At 38.0% G+C, this 25,349-nt stretch overlaps 1 protein-coding gene across 11 annotated transcripts; it reads right to left on the minus strand.

Annotated features, from left to right (window-relative positions):
* Positions 1–443: 443 nt before the first annotated feature.
* On the minus strand, positions 444–25,057 carry Pvr (PDGF- and VEGF-receptor related). 11 transcript variants are annotated; one of them, XM_030386522.2, is made up of 19 exons: positions 24,795–25,057; positions 10,476–10,668; positions 8,242–8,750; positions 7,452–7,626; positions 6,640–7,026; positions 6,130–6,281; positions 5,884–6,061; positions 5,324–5,793; positions 4,961–4,987; positions 4,257–4,566; positions 3,740–4,189; positions 3,191–3,670; positions 2,945–3,104; positions 2,336–2,583; positions 1,992–2,261; positions 1,677–1,926; positions 1,536–1,608; positions 1,319–1,469; positions 444–1,058 (listed from the first exon to the last, which is right to left on the minus strand). In XM_030386522.2, the coding sequence occupies exons 2-19, from the start codon at positions 10,534–10,536 to the stop codon at positions 640–642; spliced, it is 4,770 nt and encodes a 1,589-aa protein (XP_030242382.1). In that variant the 5' UTR covers positions 10,537–10,668; positions 24,795–25,057; the 3' UTR covers positions 444–639. The 11 variants fall into 11 exon arrangements, with proteins under 11 accessions (XP_030242382.1, XP_089113933.1, XP_030242379.1 ...); XM_089257807.1 differs by lacking the exon at positions 7,452–7,626 and adding an exon at positions 7,975–8,146 and having other exon boundaries at positions 444–1,202; XM_030386519.2 differs by having other exon boundaries at positions 446–1,202; positions 7,470–7,626.
* Between the last annotated feature and the right edge of the window lie 292 nt (positions 25,058–25,349).

A 25,349-nucleotide genomic window follows, 5' to 3' on the forward strand; every position in this document is an offset into this window, starting at 1 on the left:
CAGTTGCACAAAAACAAATTTGAAAGTGCTTTTAAAATTTTAGCACTTAATTATTAAGCAGATAAATGTTCATGAACAAAGAAGTTATATAAACATTTAAAATAGAAAAGAAGTTTAGTTAAATAAGCCTGCTTAAATAAATAAAAAATCACTTAAATATCGTTTATAACTTAAGCTGTTATGGATAATATATAAGCAAAGAAATGTTTTACATACATAAGTAATCTCTAATCTCTTATGACTTGACAATAATTTGTTATACATTTTTCGTTTCTTATTTGATTAACAGTTAAAATGAGTTAAATATATATACATACTACGTATTATTCGCATACAATTATCATTGAACTTATGTCAAGCATATACATACATAGACAACATACATACATCTGTATATATTCATTCTTAGAAAATATTGTAACTTTAGAGTAAAATAAGTCGTATTATAACTTAATAGTATGTATATGCACATGTGTGTATGTATATACGAAATGCGGAAACTAAACACTAGGCAATATGGGTTGAGTGAATTCTAAACAACTATATCAATCTATACTATACATTATATTTATATATGTATCTCATGCCACTAGGTAGCATAGTTTAATTTAATATCTTCTACATATGCTATGCTTGGTTTTAATATCTCCGCTCTTCTTTCTCGTTTACCACATTCAACGGCTGGTAGCTGGGATTGGAGAAGGCGTCTGTGCTGCCTCCTGCTGATTTGTTCGGCAGATTCTTGCGCGGCGGCTTTACATTAACGTAGTTGTCGCCGCTGCTGCCATTCAGCGCAGTCTCGATGTGATGTCGCGGCGAGGGCGTGGGCGTGGCATTCACATACTGTTGGGGAAATCTTCGCGATTGCTCCGGACTGTTCCGTTCCTCGCCATCCGATGTGGAGACGCGATGCAGCATGGGTATCTCCTCGGGTGCCCGATCAGCTGCATCCACTGTTGTCGGCAATCCGTTCTTGCGCCGCACCGGCTTATTTATACTACTGTCCATATTGTTCGCCAGCGTTGGCGAATGCTGTTGGCCCACTGTGCGATTAGTATCTGGGAACGTGAAAGAGGTTTCGTTTGTGTCTATGGCTGGCAAATCGGCTAAGTCGGCATCGCCTTTGGGGCGCGTGGGTGAAAAGATGGCGGTGCTGTTCTCTGTATTCATTTGTAGATAATCATCGGATGATTCTTCAATTCCTGTTAGTGTGAACATGTGTGTGAACGTGTGGGTGGGTGGGTTGTTGGTTGGTTGTGTGAGTGTGCGGTTTAGTTAGTTACATCCACATCCAAGCGAGCATTTAGCAAGTACTTACTTATCTTTGGCACTATGTGTCCATTGACATAGCGTGGCGCCGCTGGAGCAAAGTCGTCCGGCGCGCCCATCAGTGACAAATAGTCGGTGGGCCGGTTTTTCATATATTCTGTATTTGAGCGCATATAGGGATCATTAAGGTCAAGATAATGCTGCAATTATCCAAATAAGATTCTCTTAGTAAATCAAATAGCATTTCTTGTAGACATCCCACTTACATTGGCCACATCCTCGCCTAGCATGTCGGCAAAACGTCTTTCCAATACATTGAACAAAGGTCGACTTTCGGGACTAAGCAAATTGCAAAAGGTTTCAATTAAAGCAGATCATTATAAAATTTACTTTTTCATTTAATTTACCTCTTTCTCCAACACTCGAGCATTATTTCGTAGATCTCCTGATTGGCATAGGGCGGCTTCTCCATGCGATAGCCATCGTTTAGCTTGTTGAACAGCTCCTGATTGGGATCGATGCCTGGATAGGGCACCTTCGATAGCGAAAATAGCTCCCAGAGCACAATGCCAAAGGACCAGACATCGCTGTAGGTGCTAAAGACATGATCGCTGAGCGATTCCAACGCCAACCATTTGATGGGCAATTTACCGCTCTCTGTAATTTACAATCGAATGGGTTATAGTTCAAAATTTAAAGTTAAGTAATTTGATTGATCTAACCTTGTTTCTTATAGTTATCTCCTCTGTACATGGAACGTGCCAGACCAAAGTCACAAATCTTGACCACATTATCTTCACAGAGCAGAATATTACGTGCTGCAAGATCGCCATGGAGCACCTTCTTCGAGGAGAGGTAATCCATGCCGCGAGCCACCTGGAAGGCCCAACTAATCAGGTCGGTGGTGGTCACAGACATCGCTTCGGTGGAGTCTGTTTTATAGTTTGAACGCCAGGCGGGTTGAATTGAATTATTGGACATGACGTGATCATCTTAAAAAAAAAAAAAAACAGACAAGATATTTTTATATAGAGTTATGGAATAAAGGTAATAGTAGTAAGCTTACCCTCTGGAACTGTGGTCATCACAGTTGCCTCTGTGGCACAGGTGTCCATTTGACGATCGTAGGTGGAGCCACCTGTTACAGTGCGGCCGGCACGTGTGCCCGAGCGTGGATCGTTGTCGGAGTTTCTGCGATTATGGTGCGTATAGTTGTTGTTTACGGAGTTCATGTGATTGATATATGGATGGTTCGGGAAACCGACGTTAGCATATTTCAAGCCACCACTAACACCACCACCAACACCACCATCACTGGTTAATATACATAGTGGGTGCACAACACAGACACATTTAGCAGGTTCAGAGCAGAGTGCAGAGAGGAATAGTAGACCATAAACCACAGGCACAAGCGCGCGCGCGTGCGTATGTGTGGGTGTATATATATAGATGTATATATACATTTGTATAGATGTGTGTGTGTATATTTTAAGGAAATTTGATTGTTGTAATTAGTTAGTGAATTGGGTTTCGTAATAGTTAAGAGCATTTGTTAGCACGCGTTGCAGCAGAACGAGAACAATGTTAGTTAACAGGAAAATTAGAACAATGTTAGTTGACATTAGCGATTGCCTGAATGTTAAATGTTAACATGCACTTTTAATTTGTCACTTACCGGTGCAGATCGAAGTTGTCTGAGATTCGTTGCGTCATGATGGTAGGATCGATGCGATCGTTAATAGGATTAATCTGATTGATAAAGCACTTGCGATTGCGCAGCAAAAAGTTTTGTACATTTCCAAAGCGACAATACTCCACGATGACCATCAGTTCACCTGCCAAGGTGATAAACAGTTAATTATTGAATATTATGTATAAATACATATATTAAGCTTCTAGGCCTAGAAATTCTATGACTTACGCTTTGCTATGTTTTTGGTAACAGCGCCCAAGAGATTCACAACATTCAAATGCTGTCCCAGATAGACCATAATCTTTAGCTCAGAGACCAGGGCGCGCACCACTTCCGCATCTGCCGTGCGTTTCACCATTTTGACGGCCACCGTGGTGACTGGTTCATCATTTCGTATGCCCTCCGCCTCGCCCTTCAGCACGACGCCAAAGGCGCCAGCTCCCAGCTGCTTGCCCAGCTTTAATTTTTCACGCGCAAACTCAAATTTAGAGTCATAGGGCAGCAGTTCCGCTTGCTCATCCAGCGACAGAGCCGGGTTGATCTGCTCCACATCGCCCTCAACAAAGTTGGCTAGTCCAGCGGCCTTCAAGGCCAAATGATGCCGGCGCTCCTGTCGATAGCGTATGCCCAGGAAAATGCAGAGGGCAATCAGAATCAAAAAGAAGATGACAGTGAACCAAATCCAAGCTTTGCTCATGCCAGGCATATCTATGGAATGGGGTAAATAGTATATGTATGTATCTAGACACCTAGTTGTCTACAAAGATTCACACTTACTAGCAATGATGACCTTGACCGAGTTTTCGATGCTGCCCAAGCGATTGGAGACCACACAGCGGTAGTTGCCATCGTGCGAGGGATACAGATGGGGTATCAATAGCTTGGTGCCATCCTCGACAATGTGTGTGCGATTCGTCTCGAATAGCTCGACATCGTCCTTGTACCAGTAGACCTTTGCCTGTGGCACTGCTTTCGATTTGCACTCGAGGATCAGGGAATCGCCCAAATTTCGTTCGATCTTAGAGTTGGCATTGAGATTTGTGTACGACCATTGGGGAGCTTTTGGATCGTGTACGTAGACATCGATCTCACGACTATCGTACAGATCTGGATTATTGATATAATGCGCACGGCATTCGTACGTGCCGCGATCCTGGTCGGCTATGGCATGGAACTTCAGTGTCTTCGTATACGAATATTCCGTGGTGTTCATCTCCACCTCAATACCTTCAAACCGATTCACAATTAGTTAGTCAATCAATCAACCAATTAATGTTGTATGCAAATCACTTACCTGGACTGGCCACCACTTGCTCTCCATCGTGATACCATTCCAGATTGCCATCGAAGTGATAGGCCAGAGCAGAGCAGGTGAACGTCTCCTCATCACCCTTGGCTATCTTACGGTTTGGATCCAGGCCAGATATACTAATGTTCTGTGCAACGTTGCCCAGAAACACATGTGCCCGGGTTTGTGATGTCATCGGCTTATTGTCGATTAGATTCTGAGCGACGCATATGATAATTCCTGGTTTATCCGGCGTAAAGATCGCCTCGTGTATATTCTCGATACTCAACTGGCCCGGACGAGTGTTTGTCTTATACTGGTAAAAAAGTTTTATATGTCATGATTTTATTTGAATATAGCAATATTAAAACTTTCTACTTTACTTAAGCTAAGATTTGCAATGTTTGAAACTGTTCACAAGAGTTTTTTAACAGTGGCAGTAGTCTTTACATTACAGCAGCAGCAGCAGCAGCAGCTATGCAGCCGACAGCAGCAACTGTTAACTGTTAGTTTAAACATCACTGTTAAACGACTCAGTATTGGTGCTTAACTGCAGCCGCAGCCTTTAACAGTTTATTATGGAAATTTTGGATTCTAACAAATTCTTTTGAATTAATGGCATATTTAATTCTTAAGATTACTAATATTAATAGATAATTAAAAATCTTAGAAATTTTTAGCTTAATAATCAATCTGAACAAACCGAGTACCTGATATATTTCCTGGACCTCTTTGGACTGAATTTTAATTTCATTTGTGCAGAGCAAGTTGGGAGCAAAATACAAATAAAAGATTATTTATCAAATTGAATGTTTCAAATTGAATATCATACATATATACATTTTATAAATATGTTTAGCATATTAAACAATCAAATGAAATTAGTTAAAAATTACTATAGATTATTATTATTTATTTATATTAATCAAAGAATTCTCTAATTTTTTAGGACATTGTTAGGAACTATCTGCTATGGAGTAGGAGCGGTTTAGTCAGCTTGAAAGGTTTTTACGTATGGATTCGTCTACTATGGATTAACTACTAAATGAATTGCTAATTTACTAAATACTTACACTAAAGTTTTGCGATGCTTGCTCACACTCGGGCCAGCGCGGCTTTAGGCGACAGGCCTTGAACATAAATGTGACAACAGCAGGTGGATAGGCTTTGACGCTGCAGTTGAGATGTGCTTCCTCGCCAGCCACCACATAGACATCATTCATGCTGAGAACAGGTCCCGAGATGACGCTAACATTAAAGTCCAGCTGCTTGGCATCCACTCCATTCGTTCCTTTCAGCGTATAGGTGCCGCTGTCCTCGAGCTGTGCGTTAAGTATTTTCAGCGTTGTGCTGGACTCTGTTGCGAGGATCTTGAAGTTCGGTTCGGTGTCCCAGACCTCAATGCCATTCGGTTTGTACCACTTGAATGTGGGCTGCGGAAAGCCCTCAAAGTTGGCCGTCATTTGTATAGTGCGGTTCGCATGCTCGAGCACTGTATAGTGTTTGGAGGGCTCTGACACTTTCAGATAGCTGGAGTTCGGCTCTGTTATGGTTGCAAAAATACACATAAAAAGGTAAATACAAAACCAGTTCTATACTTGTTTTTAAAATCGCCAATCGAAATGTCACTCACGCATAACATGCATCCCGTAGGAGCCGAACTGCGTGACATGTGAGTCGCGCACGACACACTTGTAGACACCGTTATCAGTAAGCTTGGCATCTCGCACGGTCATGGTACTGCGGCCCACCTGATAGGTGTGATTCTTCACATTATCGTCAAATTTCGGAGTGGTGTTGGTATAGCGGAGCTAAGGAAACATTGAACAGATTTTATTTTACAATTAATCAACCCGAATAGATCTATTTAAACACTTACCTTGTCCACTTTTTCCGGAATAATCCACTGCATATCGTAGACAACGCCGTGCGGGGCAGACAGCTCGCAGACCAGCTCAAATGTTTCACCCTCGTAGACATAGCCACGAGACGTTGAGGTGATGACGGGCTTGTTGAGGCGATCGCTCGCTTCTGTTGTGCACGCAGAGAGGAGGATTACGTTATTGAAGGATATTTACAGTTAGATAAAGTGACGCAAGCATTTGTACATTTACATGCAGTGGGTTAGCGGGGGAGGATTTAGAGGAGTTAGTGTAATACTCATACAGGCGTTAAGAACTAAAGCTAAAGTGTTAACAATTAGCTAATATACAAATGCAAAGCACCATTAATAGCAAATTCAAAAAATAATTAGTAATTAACAACAAGCGACAATAAAAAATAATGCAAGTAATCCAAAAGCGAACAAAAATAACACAAAACAGAAATGAAAACATTATGCAGGACATTCAGAGGCAACAAGACAACAAGGGACAACCGCAACACTTACGCCCTTTTGGTTGCCTTGAGGGCAAAGGTTTCATCGGGGCCAACATCGTGTAGCTGCGCTTAGGACGCTGCGGGGCAGACGACGATGATGAGGAGTAGGGCGAGGATGATGTTAACGAGGATGAGTCAAAGTCAAAGTCGGGGATATCATAGGCTACCGTGTTATCGGTATCGTTCTGAATATCAATATCGATATCGACATGGATATCGTTATCGCTATCGATATCGCTATCAACATGCCCAGCACCATTTGTTATTGCAACGATATCGTTGGCTCTGTTAGTAACATTGATGGACTCATCGGCGAGAATCATAACCTTTAAATCGTCGTGCGTTATGTTAGTTAACATCTCAGTCTGCACCAAAGTATTTTTGTCCAATCCGAATGCTGAGAATGTGTTAGCATATTAATAAGACAGTTATTGAAACATAATTATATAAAAAGACAGATAGAAAGAGAGAGACATAGAGGCCGATTGATATGTTTAAAAATGTAAATATCACACATAGTCCCACATCTAAAAAGCAATTACAGTTTTATTTTCAACAACTACCGTGTGTCAACTGTACTTATGTGTGCGTGTGTGTATTTGTGTGTGTGCGCTCTTTTGGGTATGTGATTAATAAAAAATTTTGATTGCACTGTTGTAAGATCTTAGACCCATAGCCATAGGTGCAAATCCGAAAGCCTCTTGGAAAGTTTAGAATAATAGAAGAATTTTCTAGGTTTTGTTTTTAAATATAAAGCAATATTTACGACACATATATGGACGGAAAATCACAAATCACAAACTTTGGGGTGCAAAAACTCACTATCAATATGACCGTTACCAATAAAGCGCACAACAATGAGCGTGCTTTCCTCTTCATTATCCGGCGAGGGGATTTTGGGCTCGCAATAATATTCACCGCCATCGGTAACGCTGCGTATTTCGATAACAAAACCTCGTTTCGGATCATATCGACCGGTATTCTCACTGGAAAATGTCTACGGATAATATATATATTGATTTATTTGATGATTATAGTCAGGTATATCAGACATGTTAGGTAAGAGATGCGAGAGATGCGAGTTATGAGGGCAGAGAAAAGCTTTAATTGACAATTTCGATCCTATCGATTCATCGATCATCCACGATAACCTAACAAAGCAACATTTTGAAATCTTCGATCTACAATTTCGATTGTTGATGTTATACTTTAGAGATGTCTAAATATATATATATATCTATATTCATTTACGAATATGTAATATGTACAGATGAACGCAAATATAATATGGAACTGACTAAATACATATGTCTATCGTTTATCGATTATAAATAATTACACATACTTTGGTAGTGTATGTTAACATTGTAGTCCGTGTTAGCCGCTTTGCATTTCCAGGAGGGCGGTATTTTGTCAGTTATGAAATATAGTGTGAACCCCACCTTGGGGTCATAATTAGAATTATTGTAGAAATCATGTCGGCTTTGAGAGGCCGTACTTGAGCTTATTTTACCTATCTGCTCGCCGAGATGAATGACGAATAAACATGTTTGAGAAGCGTGTGAATTGATAAGCACAGATAGAATATACATATTTCCCGTTAAATACTCACTTCACCGTTGAACGTTAGCATCACCTCCGTCTCGGGCATGGTTGGCTTACAGGGTATTATCACCTCAGAGTATTGCCGAGCATAAATGATTGGCTCCTGCGCTACCAGCAAATTTTTCGTGTCATTCACAAACACATAAATGGTGCTGGCCTCGTCTTCGTTGACCAAACTGACGAGCTCCTCCTCCGACCAGTTCATCTGATCGGGCGCCGACGAGGATTTGATGCAATAATAGGCGGACACATTATCGACTGTGACCTCCTCCAATACGAGCCTATTGCCAAATGGACGTTGTGGATCTTCAATGTTCTCAAAGGGTTCACCTTGTTTCAATCCGTCGTGGCTGCTCCACCATTCGATGGGTTCGCTGGCCTCACATTGCAGAGTGTATGTTGTGCCAACTTGTAGTTTAAGGGAGTCCTTGCAGGGCGTTATAAGCGGCACACCAAACTCGCCGCCACAAGTATAGGGTATGTCATTACCCTCGAGGTGACTTTGTGGACGGGGCACTAGCGAGAAAAATTTGAGATCAAATGTCAGTTTATGCATCTGGTATACCATACTTATTTAAACCGAAATGAACTTTGCTTTAACTATAACAATATATGTACCGGGAATGATGTGAGATGTGAGATGTTATCTCTTCGGTCTTAGGGGAAGATGTAATCTAGTGGTATCTGCTGGTACTTTAAGACTATGAATGTAACAATCTCTTCCTCTCTCTCTGTCTCACTTGAGTTTTCTATCTCTTTTTTTCCTTCTTTTACTCTCTCAGTTCCAATGTTCCTTCTCTTTTTCTTTCTGATACGTCTCTCTCTCTCTCTCTCTCTCTCTCTCTCTCTCTCTCTCTCTCTCTCTCTCTCTCTCTCTCTCTCACTTTTGTCGTCTACCTCAGGATTTATCTCAATATAAGCTAAGTCTCTATAATTTCCATATATTTAACTTAAATATATTGAAGCTGTTTAGCTACCTCCTGCTAAATAATTATCAGCTGCATTGTCATTCTCTATCTTCCATATAGAGTCCGTCATTTGAAATAAACATATATATGTATATATAGACATAAATACAATATTTTATATTCTGTGTATTATGCTTCCTTATGAAGTCAATGATTTTTTACTGGCGATAACTAAATGGAGGACTGTTGATAGCATTAAGCTCTTGAATTGTATTCGCTGTTCGCGAAGTAAATACAAGTATACAGGGTTGATGTAATATCTGCACTATTAGAAAATTAATTTTTCTAAGGTAAGGACGACTTGAAACAAGAGCAAACAGAGTGTAGACAAAAATATTATACAGATATTTAGTGATCACATAGCTACTTGAGGCACAACAGTTTCGGATAAGAAACAATCTAAGTCATATCACGGCAGCTTGTTTCGTTGGGCTGAGCGTGCGAGCAATACGCCCCAGATATGAAGTACTACTTAATAGACTCGCTTGTGGTAAATAATGGAACATATTATATTTTATGAGTGACACTTTAATGGGATATGCTCGATCGTTTTAATGGTCGGCGCCATTTCCGAAAATGAAGAGCGAAGAGAGAAGACATTCGCTTATCAACGATCGTTCGAAGTTCACAATTGTGTCTAGAAATTCACTTAAGACTCCATAGAGATTGGATGATTGGAAGCTGGCTGGATGAGGCGATCGAGCGTGGATCATAAATTATAAGGAAGACAAGAAGCAAAGGCCTGTGCGATCATCATTGTATGGAATAAATACTCATATAATATATTTATATATAGAGCGAGAGAAAGAGAGAGAGAGAGAGAGAGAGAAAGAGAGACGCCATATAGACACATGATATATATGTCAGAGTTTATATATGCATATGCATACACATATGTATATACTACTCATATTTTAATTGTGTGAATTGCTTGCGCTAAATATTTCATGGCCATCATTTAAATCGTTTCAACTAAGAATACCCTGTATGCTAGCTGGGTTCTGGCATGCCCACAGATCTAAAGCTAAGCTTCTGTTATGCAGTCAAAAGTTATTTATATATACATATGTATATGGAATAGAATTTATGGCACTTATCACTTCTCAGAAATGTATTCAAACCAAACGCTCTACTCCGGATTAAATGGTAACACATATACATACATATATATTTTTTATCCTGTAATGCAAATTTTCTGAGAATCATATATTTTATACTTTATATATGTACATATATATTTTTATTATTGCGTAAACAGCAAATTGTTACTTACATGCTTGATTGTAATGAAAACATGAGATTCCAATGAGGCAGAGCAGCAAGAGTTTCCGCATTTTGATAATGTTAATCAATTATGTTAAGTTTTATTTTTGAATTGTTGTTTTTGTTTTCTTTTCTGTTTGTATATATTTGAATATATATTTAAGATATCTGGCTGTAGTACTTCATTGTTATCACGAATTACCCTGAGTGCACTGCAAGAAATGAATTTGTTTAACTTTTAGTTTATTACGAAAATAAACGATTTTAGTCTCTGATATATATAATAATAAAAAGTATAAAAAAATAAATAAGACTTTGGTAATATTTTATTTGATTTATTTATTTTTGTTAAATTTTTAGTTTTGTTTAGTTTTTAATAAATGATTTTAATTTCTGGTGTATTAAAAAATAAATACAACTTTTTCAGTATTTAAAAATTTATTCATAATTTTTTTTTCACACTGAGCACAATGTTTTATACACTGAACCCATTAATTTGTATATATATATATATTATATTTTTTTTACTTATGATGAGTAAAAACTTTTTTTTTTGTAATTGTTTATTATGACTATTAATTTGTAATTTGTGTAGACTTTAAATCACAACATTCTATACCCATTCACAATAGCCGGACGATTTCCGTTTCGAACGCTGCGCGCAATCTCTCCAGCCCAACTGAATGCTCAATCTTCAAGCAATTTACGACTGGCATCTCGAAGCTCAAATTGAATTGAAGCTGGTAGCTGTTTTTGTTGATAAAATAATTGTAATATCACAGAATTTTTGTTTGTGCTTCTTTCTTTATGGACGCTGAACTCTTAATCTGAAACGTTTGGTATTATCGCAGCTTCAGTATATCGTATTTATGCGCATAAACAAAAACAAATTGTGTCTGAGCAATAGAGAGAAAGACATCAACAGAGAGTAGATATTGAGAGAGAGAGAGAGAGAGAGAGAGAGAGCGCTCACGCATCAACATAGCTCTGTGCGTTACGCATACGCACAGTGTTACACAAAATATTACAATAGACATCCGCTAGAAGCGATATCCACAGTGATACCAGATCAGTGAAATGTGGAACAAGAACAACCGCCATACATAGCTCTGAGGGGGTGGCCGGCGACATGCGGCGCACTAAATAACAACGAAACATGCACAATTAAACATGCTGACTAAAACACACACATACAACTGACAATTGGCTCTGTTTATGGCGGGTGGCCGAGCCATAAATATGCTTGTAATACATACTCACAGACAAGCCAAACACCCACCCCGACCCGCCCACACGCCACATCTGCTTCAGTTGACAACAAGTGGTCATATAGACAGGAATTTCACAGGAATTTCACATTTGTCCCGCTGGGAACACACCCAGAGACTAATCAGCAGAATGGCGCGCCAGCATATGGGGGCGGTGTGCTGACATTTAAGCCTAGCCAACTTGTTGGCTAATTGTCTTTTTGGGCTGCCAAACAGACGGCAAACAAGGGCATTCATCTTTGTCAACGACAGCAGGACATAAGGAATCCATGCGTCATCTCTAGCTCGCTAACATCTAATTAATGTGCTCGATCTATCGTAGTCACCTGAGTGACATTGCAGGCACTTACACTTGCAAATATTGACAGCTCGAATTGAAGGGACAAGTTTAATCGCTTAACCATGATGCGAGCAAGCACTTAGTTAATGGCAGGCCAGAGAGCAAGACGCTTGTACATGCCAAGCAGATGCTCTGCAGCCAAACTGACGTTTCAAATGTACACGTTTAAGAGGATTACGCTCGTAAAAGGGACCGTATAAAAACCGGTTAGCTTTCGAAAGCAATTGGCTTTTGTGGATAGGTATTTTCATTTTCAATTCGATACTTCAGTGGATTAGCTTGAGCTGTGCAAGCCAACAGCTCTATTAGAAATTAAATTTTATATTTTATTAGGTAAGAGAGAATAATAATTACATGAAGTCATATATCTTTGTTGCAGCTGCTGTTTGATTGAAGTGAGAGCTTCGTAGAAGAAGAATTTAAATACAAATAGCAAATATTTACATATGCTAATATACACAGTTACATACATATATACCTGTATAAATACATCAATGCATACATATTTGAATCTATGAATATACACATAGAGACCAGTTCATATTTATGTATATATGTATATATACTTCCATACAAACAAAAACCCACACACATATTTATAAACCCAATGCATAAAAAACTTGGAAATATAAAATACATAACTTCAGGTGAATCGCGTAGGAAAGCAATATTATAATGCAGTGAGTTTAAAAAAAATAAATATACATACATACATACATATTATAATATAATCTCAACATAATTTGTGCTCTAATGCCCGCTTAACAGACAACTCTAAACACTTAACAGCCTACTGTTAAACTTAACAGCAATGCTTCCATACACATTTCATTTGTTTTCCTAGACAAAGCTAAGCTACATATATATTTCATATTCAATATATAAATTTTTCGTATCCAATAACAACGGCTGCCACACAGCCGCATTGCCCACTGTAGAGAGCATAATGATAACTGGCTAGGATCGGTTTATTTTGCCCACAGCGGCTGCTTCTATGAAATGTGTCTGGCAGCATGTGGCTAGCACTTAGCAACATGTTGCTAGCTAGCAGCGTGGACATTGACTGCGGCGACTGTTGCTCTTGTCCTCAACTGTTCGACTGGGGCTTTTTTTTGTTTTTATTATTATTTTTGCTGTCGTGCAGTTGCCATAGCGACACGCCCACTTTTGCATTTTCAAGGGCGCTCACGCATACCTCTGGCTACTTTTTTTTTCTGCTGCTGCAGCAATTGCTGTTGTCAGAGTTGTTGCTGCTGTTGTTGTTGTTGCTGTTGCTGCTGTTGGTGTCGTGTTGGCTATTTTTAACAGCCTCGTATTCCCCTCTCTATGGGCCAGCCCCGCCTAATTACCCACTGGCCAGCTCTCAGCCGCAATTGTTTGCTGCCTTCAGCGCAATTAGTGACAACTGCAGCGGATTTAATTTGCGTCCCTTTCGCACGCAGGAGCCGCTGTCCATCGCTATTTGATTTGTGATTTCATTTCTTGCTCAATCAGACATGATTCAACTTGTTTTTTCGCGTGCCTTAAATAATCTTTGCTTAGGTGAAAATTATTGGAAATATTTAACATTCATGTTTACGAGCGTTTTGTTTGCGCCGTCGATGACGTCATAAACGAGCGGTACGCTCGAGCGCTCACCCTCGGCTCAGTTCAAACCAACACATGCTTATCACAATCGTGTGTGTGTGTGTGTGAGAGAGAGAGAGACACACTCATTGAAAATGCCTCGCCATGAAAATCTGTTTACATAAATGACAATATTTGCGTATTAATTGAAATGCGGCCCAGTGAAGCGACAACTGAACGGGTTTTGATGATGTCTGGACTCCCCCTAGTAGTTGGTGTGCCATCCATATCTAACACTTTTCGCACTTCTTCATATAGAATATAATTATTGGAAGGCATAAATTCAATTGCTCGTAATGCATATGAATTGATGTTTGTCGACCAAATAACTTCGCATGTATATTTTATGATATATATATGTATGTATGTATGTATGTATATACATATATGTATATACATGTTCGCAATTTCATTGAACAATGCTTCATTTGATACTCTAATAGCGGATATATACAAATAAGCATATGGGTAAGCTTGATATATATGATATATACATATGTATGTTTGTGGATGTATAAGCATGTATATATGTATGTATGTAGATACATATGTACATTTGTAAAGTCGAGCTAATATCCCCTCTGACTGCATATCTTTTTATTAGAGCTGTGGAATAAATTGAAACAGTTACGTGAGCTCAACGCTATAAAATTTGATCTATATTCTGGCTAGCAGACTTTTTTTTTCAATTTTTTTAGGAGTTTTATGGAGATAGAAATGCTTTATATTCTTTAATGTTTTAAAGCTTGGTTGACTCACTTTAATTCTAACAAAATGCAAAAAACATAAACAGCACTATGAGAATATTACAAAATATTACAAATTTTTTTCAGTTTCTCTCTGTCATAATCTTTTGAACTACCCTCGCATATGCTAAGTAAATTATGATATTTGATATTTCTATTTGTGGCTGAAATGCGGTTTTTACCTTATTCATATTTTGTTTATATCCATATAGTATAAATATCTTGTATTTTACAATTTGTATACTCATCATATTTCTCATTATCTGGCATCTAGTATAGCACCCATTACTCACTCTCTCTCTCTCAGCAATATGTGTTTATTATTGTTAAAAATTTATTTTTTCCAGTGTAGCCCATGTTATTAATCGTATTTCGCAATGGTGAAATAAATAGTTTCAATTCTTTGAATCGATGTGGAAGAAATATATATGTCTTTATATATTTAAATTTAGATTGTTGCATGTTTCAGTTCCATCAACGCCTGGCATTTTCATGCTTTGTAGTTGTTGTTGTTTATGGGTTAAGTTTTTTGACAGTTTGCTTGCTTGCTGGCTTTTTTTATGGCCAATAAATGGAAAACTTTGTGGCGCTTCGCGTCCCCCGCCTTTGGTAGGTTGCATGTGCAACAGATTTGTAGCTGTCGTGCGGTTGCCGGTGTTGGTGTTGGTGTTGTTGCAAAAACAACAACAATAAACACCTCTACGTGCCTGACTGCCACAAATTGTGGCATCCGCTGACCCTTGTTGCTATTGGCCATTTCTTTTCATTTGGCCCTGCGTAAAAATCTAAATTTGTTTCGCATTCTGTGTCTTGAATTGAATTTTATGTTCCGGACTTAACGATTCCAAAAGGAAATTGTTCGCACAACATGTCCCACATTTCGCCTTTTATTTTGGAATCCTAGCGCAAGTTTTGCACTGAGAGAAGAGTTGTCTAAGACTAGAATTTATAGCCAGAATTTATCCTCTTTGCAGAGTTTCTTTCTACTGTGGGATACTTGAGACTAAGGGTATACTGAGAGAAAAACTGGGCTAGAATGTATAACTGGGGATTGATTTGAAGGGTGAAGCGCATCGATCACAGATCATAAAACATCAAGAACTCATAAATAACTGAGCAATACTTTTTAGATTCTTCTACATATAAGAAAGACTTTAAATTTCATGTAATAAAAATTTAGGAAAATTCTTCGGTTATTCGCCAAGTGCTTTCTCAGCTGCATTTTGCCAACTGTATTTTAGATTTATGTCGCTTTTTGTTGCTTCATGACCTTTGCGAGCGGGTGGGAAAGTCGAGTGGCTTTCCATCTCAATTGTTTTGCCATTGCAAGCGCAAGAACTTAATTGCAAAAACTGCTTAAGCAAACAAAAACAAACAACGACAACTGCAAATTCTTGGCCCAAAGCCAACAAAAGAAAAAAAAAAAGAAAAAAAATATGAAATGAATGCAGCCAAAAATATGAGGAAATATATTTTCGACCATTTGCAATTGCTGGAGGCGCAAAGTTGGCGGCGGGTGGAGCAGGCGTGGCAGCGAGGTATATCTGCTCATTACAAATTCAAACTGTGCAACGCACGCAAATTGAAAATTTTTCACAATTGGGGGCAACAAACGATTTCTGTGGTTTCAGCCAATTTATGGGCCTGAACCATTTGACAGACAGCTGAAGCATGCGGGCGTTCTCTAAGCTCGCGCATAAATCAAACTTTAGCAATTGTCAATTGTTCGAGAAAAAAAAGGTAGCTGCATATCGGCAAAGATCTGCAGTGGGCGGGCATTTGTGTTGCTTGGACTTAGCTGCATGAGCTGAGGCCAAAAGGAAAAACCAGCGAAAACATGGAGAAAGTGCCAACAGCAGATGCCTGCTTAGATAAGAAGCGTGCCACAAATGCTAACTGAATTTCACATACTACATATGTCGAGTGATGAGGGAGGGAGTTGGATATCTCGAAGACATATGTACATATGTCAGAAACCACATATACAATTGAATGTTTATAACTCTTATAGATAGTGAGTTCACAGGAAAATAGAAAATACATGGGAGTGAGTTGAACATTCTTAATCTAGCATTTGGTATAACTGAAGCCGTACATATATCAAATCTGCTGATTTCAGGCCTTACGCATGCTGAGTTCAGTGGGTTATATAAACAATTCCGGGTTGTGGGAGTAAGTTGTATATCTATAATCTACTTTCTTATATATAGATGCCGACATGAAAGGATAAAAAATATATACCAATTTCGTATTTACAGCTCTCTTAATTAGCTTACGACATATTCTAGTTCAAGAACTAAATTATACTCTGAATTGGGGCTCTAAGCATTATCATTAGGCTGTTCCGCAAAAAAGGGAAAATGTTGGACCATGACGCTATTCGCGTGCTGGCCCAGATGATGACGAAATTAGCTGGAAACACATGCCATACTGAAGGACCTGTCTAATTCATTAGTTTTTTATTTCTAATTTTTGTTTCGTGCTCAAGAGTCGCATTTTGTGGGCGTAAAGTCAGCTAAAGAGCAATTAGTGTAACGTTCGCCACATTTTCGTATCTTATTAGAGCTATACGTGCACTGAGAGAAAATGAAAGTAGTTGCTGTAAGTGATGGAAGCAGAAACTACAGAAACTTAAGGCATAATAAAATGGTTCGATAGTAGTACAAGGAAGATATATATTTAGTCAATAAATATAAAATAAATATATTTGATTAGTATTGGAAGTTTTGTCTCTGATAGCACATAAGTGCTATGTCTAGTTTACTCTGCTCTTCAATGTTGATCTAATGCAGTATGTCAAAGGCTTTTATTTTTTTTCGCTTGTGCCATATATTATATGGCAAACAAGCGATCTTGAGTAGATCATTAACAATAATAGAAATTTATAAACAAGAAATGTATCGTATAAACATAGGTTTACTATAACATATTTTGTTTTTCTTTAAATTGATATTGCCAAACTAGAGTCGTGCACAAATATAAAACAGTTTTTGCTTGTTTATTATACAGTACTTGTAATTATATACAGAAATTGGTAAAAGTGTTCTAATATATACATATATTAATTCAAAGAACCTTTGTATATGTACTTAAATGCATAGGTCTAGTATTATACACATAACCTTGTTCTACTCATATAATTGATCAGCTTATCAAATGACTCTCGTATAGGCTTTATAATTATATTTTCATATATATTACTTCACATCCTAATCCACTGTAAACCAGGCCTAGTTATTTTTATACAAAGAATTTTTGTTGTGTGTAGTTGCTTTTTATACCCTGAACCCATTGAAAATGGGAAATCAGGGTATAATGTTTTTGTGTAAAAGTATGTAACAGGCAGAAGGAATCATCGCAGACCCCACAAAGTATATATATTCTTGATCAGCACGATGAGCTGAGTCGATATAGCCCTGTCCGTCTGTCCGTCCGTCCGTCCGTCCGTCCGTCCGTCCGTATGAACGCCGAGATCTCAGAAGATATAAAAGCTAGAGAGCTGAAATTTTGTGTGCATACTCGTGTATACCATACGCAGTACGAGTTTGCTTTATTTTTTCGATAGCTCATCCGATAACTTTTTTATCGAGAATAATCGAAAAATTGATTTTGTTTTTTGAGCCTCATCGGAGTACTATTAGATGTAGAGACTTCAGATTTATTGTGTATATATATATGTAGAATACAAACATTTTGTAATCAACAGCTTTTGGATACCACGCCCCCTTCGCCCCCAATTTATAAAAAACGTATTTCAAGTACTAGAGACTTGTGCTTTGGAATGTACACACCATTTGACCATATAATTACGCCCTGAAAGTTTCATTAAGATCGTATGTTTACAAAAGAAGTTATTCACCAAGTAAATTCTCATACTATTGCCCAAACTGCAGCGCAGCCCAAGCGCAGTCGCTGCTTACTGCGCAGTTAGCAGAGCGCCGGCGCGTGAGGGTGGATGCATGTAAATGTATGTGTGCGTGAATAAAAGAAGTGCAGAATGATAAGAATATCAGCTTGGAGGGTTCAGGGTATCTCCTAGTCGAGCAGTCTCGACTAGAGTCTTCTTACTTGTTTTTTTAGTGTAATTTATGTAGAGTAGAACTTAGGGCTGTCTACTCAATATCTGCTAATGGGCCGATGACACTTATTGTCATACTTGCAAAATATGTCAGCTACATGTTTCTTAAGTATTGTTAATTAATTAACTAACTAGCTAACAATTCGATGTTGTTGTTGTTATTGTTGTTGTTATTAAAGCTTGACCCAATATTTGGTGACCACGTTACATGTAACTCAACTAATTGTGATATATGAGCCGAAATAAGTGAAGCTAGTTGGAGCGTGTCGCGTGGGCTCTGTTGACATATTTCCGCCTTGAGGGCGGTCCAACAAGTGCAGCTCCACATACACACACAGACACTCCCTCCTGCTCTCTCTCTCTCTCACACACACACACATGCACAACAGCTGACAGCTGCTGGCAGCGGGTGTGGGACTAGTTGGGAGTTTGTTGGATATTGTGCAATGTATCTATTGGCTTGCTTACGCCCACAGGAGCGCGAGCTGCAGCTTCGCGACATGGCTGCAATTGCTGAAGTGCAAACGCTTTGCTGCCAACAACAACAACAATAGCAACAACAATATCAACAAGAACAATAAGATCAACAACAATTGCACCGCCAGTGCCGCAGCTAATCTAGCAGACAAATGCATAAACAACAACTGGGAAAACAAACACGCTTTGCATTTTGATAAATTGGCAAGAAAAACAGCGGGACAGCTGCCACGCCTACAGCCCAATTGCTCACAAGACGCAGCCCGATAAAGGCCGGCATTTGAATACATATTTATATATCTGCGTGTATATGCATACATACATATGTTTATATAAGGTTTTGTTTTCGCCTGCTTTCGGGCTCACATCAAGTGCGGGCGAGCTTAAGATACTGTATCTTGCAGATACACTCGCAGCGCTTATCAGCCTGCTTAACATGTGTTTTGCAACAGTCGAATATAATGTTTTTGCGTATGCGTTGCTTATCTAAGCACTTTTAGAGATATGTAGTTAGACGAGCACTTAAATTGTCGCCCAGAAAAAAAGTCCGAAATGCAAAATAGTAGCAGCAGCAAGAGCAAAATTTTTGGGGTTTCGATAAGGGCGGGCATCTGTGAGTAAGTACACGGAAATTAGCCGCATCTTGTTTGTGTTTTGTTTTATTTCTTTACATAATTACAAAGAAAGTTGCGTATTTCGAACGGAATTAAAAGTGAAATTTCCACTCCACGATACACAGAGAAAAGTGTTTGGCAACACATATGATCTTTAAGTGAGTCTGTCTTAATGAAGTCAAATAAAACTTAATTTGAGCTAAGAAAATTTTAAAAAAATATTAAAAATGTGTAGGAAAAAAATTATGTATAGAAAATGAATTATAAGCAATATATTAAATAATATTTGTTCATAGAAATATATAAACATTTTGATTAGATATGCCGCTAAGAGTTTGGTAAAGCTAGTCTAAGTTGACTCCTCTTAAATTATGTCCCCAAAGTTAGAACAATACTTAGAAAAAATAGGACAGTTTGGGCAATTTAGAGCATTATTTGGATTGAAATTCGTGGAAATTTTATAAAACATAATTTATATATAAATTTAATTTAAATGAGACCATCTATTTCTTGCAGTGTAACAGAAATAGGCCTCACTTGTGCATGAGTCAGAGACCCAGGGAAATGTTCATAGTAAAACCGTTTGGGGTTTTCAGCAAATGTGGCTTATATAATTGTTCCGTTGGTAAAATTCGCCTCAATCTTGAGCGTTGAGTATGACATTTTTAAATTAGTTTTTTTTTTCCAGCTTTCGATTTCGTTGACGCGACTTTTAAGTGGCTTTTATTAGTATTGTATTTTATTGTAGACAGCTTTGTTTATTTTGGCTTCAATACAAACAATTTGTGTTGGCAATTTGTTGGCAGGCTGCCCGATTTATATATCGGCCATATATTGTTGTTGTGTTGTGTGTAAACAGCAACAGCCGCAAATATTACGTCTGAAATAATCTTCAAGTGGTTTGCGGGTTTATTTTTATATACATATTTCTCTTCCACATCAAATTCTGAGTCCCGCCTTCGATTGGCAATGGCATCGAAAAAGTTGAAATTGCATTCGATTGTTGATGTTGTTGGATGTAAATATTTAATTATGTTTTGGCGCTTTTGGGTCACGGAAAATGCACGCAATGCATTTCACAGGCATTTCCAACAAAAATAATACAAGTTTAATAATCATAATAATAATAAATACGAGCTGCAGAGGGTTGGCGTCTTCTGCGGAAATCTGTTTTACAATGAGATTAAATTCTTACTGTTGCTCGCAGGCAGCTGCGTGCCAAGGCTCCAAGCTCTTCACATTGCGGAAAATTTACGAGCAGCGAGTGCCGGCTAAGAGGTAAACTTGAAAACTTCTAAATAAACATAATGAATAGCAAGAAAAGTCATCTAGCTTTCCGCTCTCTCTCTCTCGCCCAAGTGAAAGGCAAGACTTTAAAGCCAATGGCTTTGTGTGAGTTATGGCTAAGACCTTAAAGTTTTTCGGCTTAAACAGTATATGCACGCAAATATACACACTCACACACACTCATACACAATCACACCTTGGCGATTGCCACCCACCAGGCTGACCGTTCGGACAGCTCAATGGCCTGGCTAAAAAAATGTTATTCTGCCAACTGCAGCTCGTTTAAAATACCCTGTATGCGGGTTGTTTAATGAGCGGGGTATGCTCTGCACTTAAAAAGCCACACAAATTTATGCTATTTATTTGAAGTATAGTAAAGTCTGATTTGACTTGTTTTCTTAAATTTATTTATATTAATTTAGAATTCAAGTGAATCTGATCTTCATATATCGCAATTGGGAAAAGTCTTTTAAATACAATTCAGAAGTTTCCCAAATAATATAGAGCAGATATTCCAAAATACTTTAAGAACTTTTGCTCTTTTTCAAGATGCAAACTAAATCAGGCAATTTGAATATACAATATTTCCAGAATAAGCATCTATAACTATCTTTACCCTTTGCCTTCGACTGTTCATCATCTTTTATCAACAATTTTTCCATTTACAACAGATAATAGGGTATTCCACTGTCAAGCAATGTTCACTGGGTGTATAATTAATTATTTATGCCCTGTAAAGGCAAATCCACTTACCCAAAACTCTACAAACCACGTTCACAGCTTGCAAATTCATTCGCTTTGTATTGCGGCGAAGTACAGTTAACTGCGCATATGCCTCGAGTGTAGCGTATTAGAGTTCAGTGTAATGCAATTGGCATTCATTTGATACATTGTTCAAAGATACCGGGAAACGCTAAGACGCTACGCTAACACCCAGCAAAAGGTGTGAAAATTTGCTGCTGCTGGCCATTTTTCCCTGTAAATACTCGAGCTTTATTGATTTTCCCGCTTATCAAAGCAGTTAACAGTCGTTGCGGCGGCAAGTGCTGCAACTAGTTGCGGCTGCAGTTTCACTAGCCCCAACAACAACAATTTGCCACAGAGCTGGAGTGATTGATGCAGCGGCAGCAATTAACGTTCTGTGGCAGCTGAGGCTAATGGACAAATGGGGCAAGTGGATCTCGAGAGCGTGCATTTAATAAACAAATCGGACACAGCAGGCAATTTCACAGCTGACCCAATTGGATCAAAAAGACGCACACTACGAGATTCAAGATTCCATATTGCCATGCAAGAGGCTGTTTGGCTGTGTGAGTATGTATCTTTGATTCGTAATGGGCTGCAATTTGATCGATAGAAAGATACAATTTGAATGTGATACTATGATTGATACAATTCACAATTTGTGTAGCGAAGTATTTAGGATGGCACAAAATAAATAAGAATTACATATAGAGTAGCTTTGATTCGATACGAGATACAAATTGTACATATATATTCAGATAAATTTGGATTCTCTAGACGATACATATTTCTAATACCTTCAGATTGATTTCATAGATTGATATGTAGAAGCATGAAGATCGTATGTGAGATACAATTTATACGTAGAATGTATCTGTGTAGATGTATGTATGTAGAGATACTTGGAACCAGTAAGAAGACAAAAGACTATACAGAATATAAAAATGCGATGTAAATAGTATCTTTAGTTCGACTTGAGACACAAATTGTATGTTGTAAATATATTTAATTCGGAATGAGATACAACTCAATGTAAGGAATATTTTCATTCAAAATGAGATTTAATATGAATGAAAGGTTATCTTACATCAATACAAATTACAATGGAAATACCGAAGTAACTGCAATGAAAGAAAAACAAAAAAACATTTCGATACAATTTGCATATGAAAAGTAACTTTGATAGCAAATGAGATACTATTTGAATGGAAAACATATTTTGCCTTCATTGACATTTAAAATATTCATTAATGGAAAGCAGTTATCAAGATGCTATATGAGATAGAACATATAATTTCTGAAGCATCTATCGATCCACACGAAATACAAGTTGATCTCATTGTCTGTAATAACATCTTTGACAGAATTGTGTGTCTAATCATATGTTTGCCTGACTCATGGATCAATGAAAATTTGTTTGTCGTTTCAGTGGGAGCTCGAACCATTTGATAATACCACACTTCAATTTGTACTCTGTTTGTTTTTTGAAGCCCTCCCTCTGCTCAAAACCGGTTTAAGAAAGTTGTTTTCAAAACTTGTCTGCCAAAAAAATCAAGAAACAAATACAAAGACGTGAAACCAGCTCGTCAGAACAGTCTCTTAGGCATGCCCTAACACAGGGTATAACGTATTTGTCACGCTATTTATAAAATATATTCAATGATCAGTTTTAACAATCGATTGATTTGTTTGAGGTCTGAGTAAAAATGTTTGTTTGAATTTCGATAGAGAGATAGAGAGATTAAAATATTTAATAAAATTCCTTTTCAATGACAGCTGATATGGAAATTAATTTGAAATACATGGCGATTGAATGCTTTGTAAATTAATCTCTGAATAACTTTACTTGCACTTGTAAAGCCTTTATCAATAATAAAACTTCTTCTCTCTCTATGTCTGCCTCTCGCTCACTCCCATGCTGTTTTCTTTTTACGTGATAAGGCGTCTGGCGCTCAAGCGAACGAGTCCTGGACCCCGGCGAGATTTGCCTTTATCTCAGTCGAGTTTTGTTTTATTTATATATAATATGTATGTATGTATGTGTATATTCCTTATATATATAAGAACAACTTTTAAACATCTGGGAAATATATCAGCTAGCTTTCATGGAAACAATCGCAACAAAACAGAACTTGAGCTTTTCAAGCGAAATGTAATAATTGCCTTAATTGAAAGGGTATTTAAATGTGTGTTAGCGTATTGAAATACGTTTATTGTTTCTTGCCTTTATATGTTTTTATTTTTTGGCAGCTGGGTCATTGGCTGCAACTGCAGCAAGACACAAACGAAGACGTCATACTGTGTAATAGATACAAATAAAATATCTGCAAGACACTTTGGCCAGATCACAGATGATGATTAAGCCTGGCTAGTGGATAGTCATTGCTGTCAGCTGCTTACGCAGTCTACAGTTAACCACAATAACAGCAAAAGCAACAGACGACAACAACAACAACAAAACAACTTTTATTCACATTCATAAATGCGATGAATCACGGCCTGGTAACTTGGCCGGGCCGTGTTTGTTCTCTCGATTCGCTGGAATACCTTCAAAGCGCACACACACACACACTCATACATTGATACTTTTTAAAGTCACTTATCAATGAAAATTAATTTGATAACAATACCACAAAAAGACAGAGATAGTGAGAGAGGGAGCGAGAGAGGTTACAGATAGCGGTTCAAGTAATGATAATATATATGGGTTTATGTCTCCCTGAGAGCACCAAAAAATGCATTTAGATTAAAATGCGACATTGAGCGCTGTCAATAGACGTCACGTACACACACACACACACACACATGTTCATATTACACTCATTCAATATCTATGTCTTATAGAGTTTGCATTTGAATTCCTATAGCTAAACAATTTATTGTTGTGTTCGTCACCACCTGTAGCTCTACAGATCTCTATCTCTTTCACGTCCTCTCTCTCTCTCTCACTCTCTCTCTCTCTCTCTCTCTCTCTCACTCTATCTCTATTATTTTGCACTTTGGCAAAAACACAGCTCTCACTATATACATATATCTATATTTTATCGCGTATTTGTTTTAGGCTACGCATTAGCACCTTTTGATACTCGATTTTAACTTTATTTTTGATGTTTTAAATATTTCATATTTTTTTTAAATTATTTGCTTACGTTTTGAGTTAAACTTTTCTGCGCTTTTGTATATTTACACTTTAAACAACAAGAAACACATTTATTTATCACTCTGTCAGCATGTTAAAACAGCTCTATTTGTTTTAGTTTCCTTTTTGTGTGCGTTTCAAGCTCATTTAATTGTGCTTTGCACTCTTTGAACGGAGTTTGAAAAAACGCGCGATTCGAGCGCACTCCTCTGTTAAAGCGTTCGTAACGTCCGCACGGCGCGACTCGCTGAACTGAACTAAATGTTAAGCGCTGGCTTTGGTCGTGAGCGTTGCCATTTTGCCAGAGCACAGATAGCTAGATTTAGCTAGAAAGGCAGCCAAAAGAAGCTGAATCGTGATGCCTATGTATTCGTACATTTGTTGTTTATTTTGTCACGATTTTATCAATTTGTAATTTGTATGTGATATTTTAATAGGTTTGACTAGACGATACTCAGATTTTACACCAAAATTATACAATAATAAGAAATAAATTAGAGTTCCCGCGACCTTTCAAAAAGCTAGTTCTGACGGAAATATAGCTAAAATGGTAGCAGTGCTGGTC

Source organism: Drosophila navojoa, chromosome 3, assembly GCF_054131105.1.
Source record: "Drosophila navojoa isolate 15081-1374.11 chromosome 3, UAZ_NAV_1.0, whole genome shotgun sequence".
NCBI lineage: Eukaryota > Metazoa > Arthropoda > Insecta > Diptera > Drosophilidae > Drosophila > Drosophila navojoa.

Bases quoted from the DNA above. Each gene is read 5' to 3' on its own strand.
- Pvr (XM_030386518.2), bottom strand. From the start codon at position 10,536: ATGCGGAAACTCTTGCTGCTCTGCCTCATTGGAATCTCATGTTTTCAT. The intron at 7,027-7,451 runs GTGAGTTTTTGC...ACACATTCTCAG, and splicing joins TGGTAACGGTCATATTGATA to CATTCGGATTGGACAAAAAT. The intron at 1,203-1,318 runs GTAAGTACTTGC...TCACACTAACAG, and splicing joins ACACATAGTGCCAAAGATAA to GAATTGAAGAATCATCCGAT.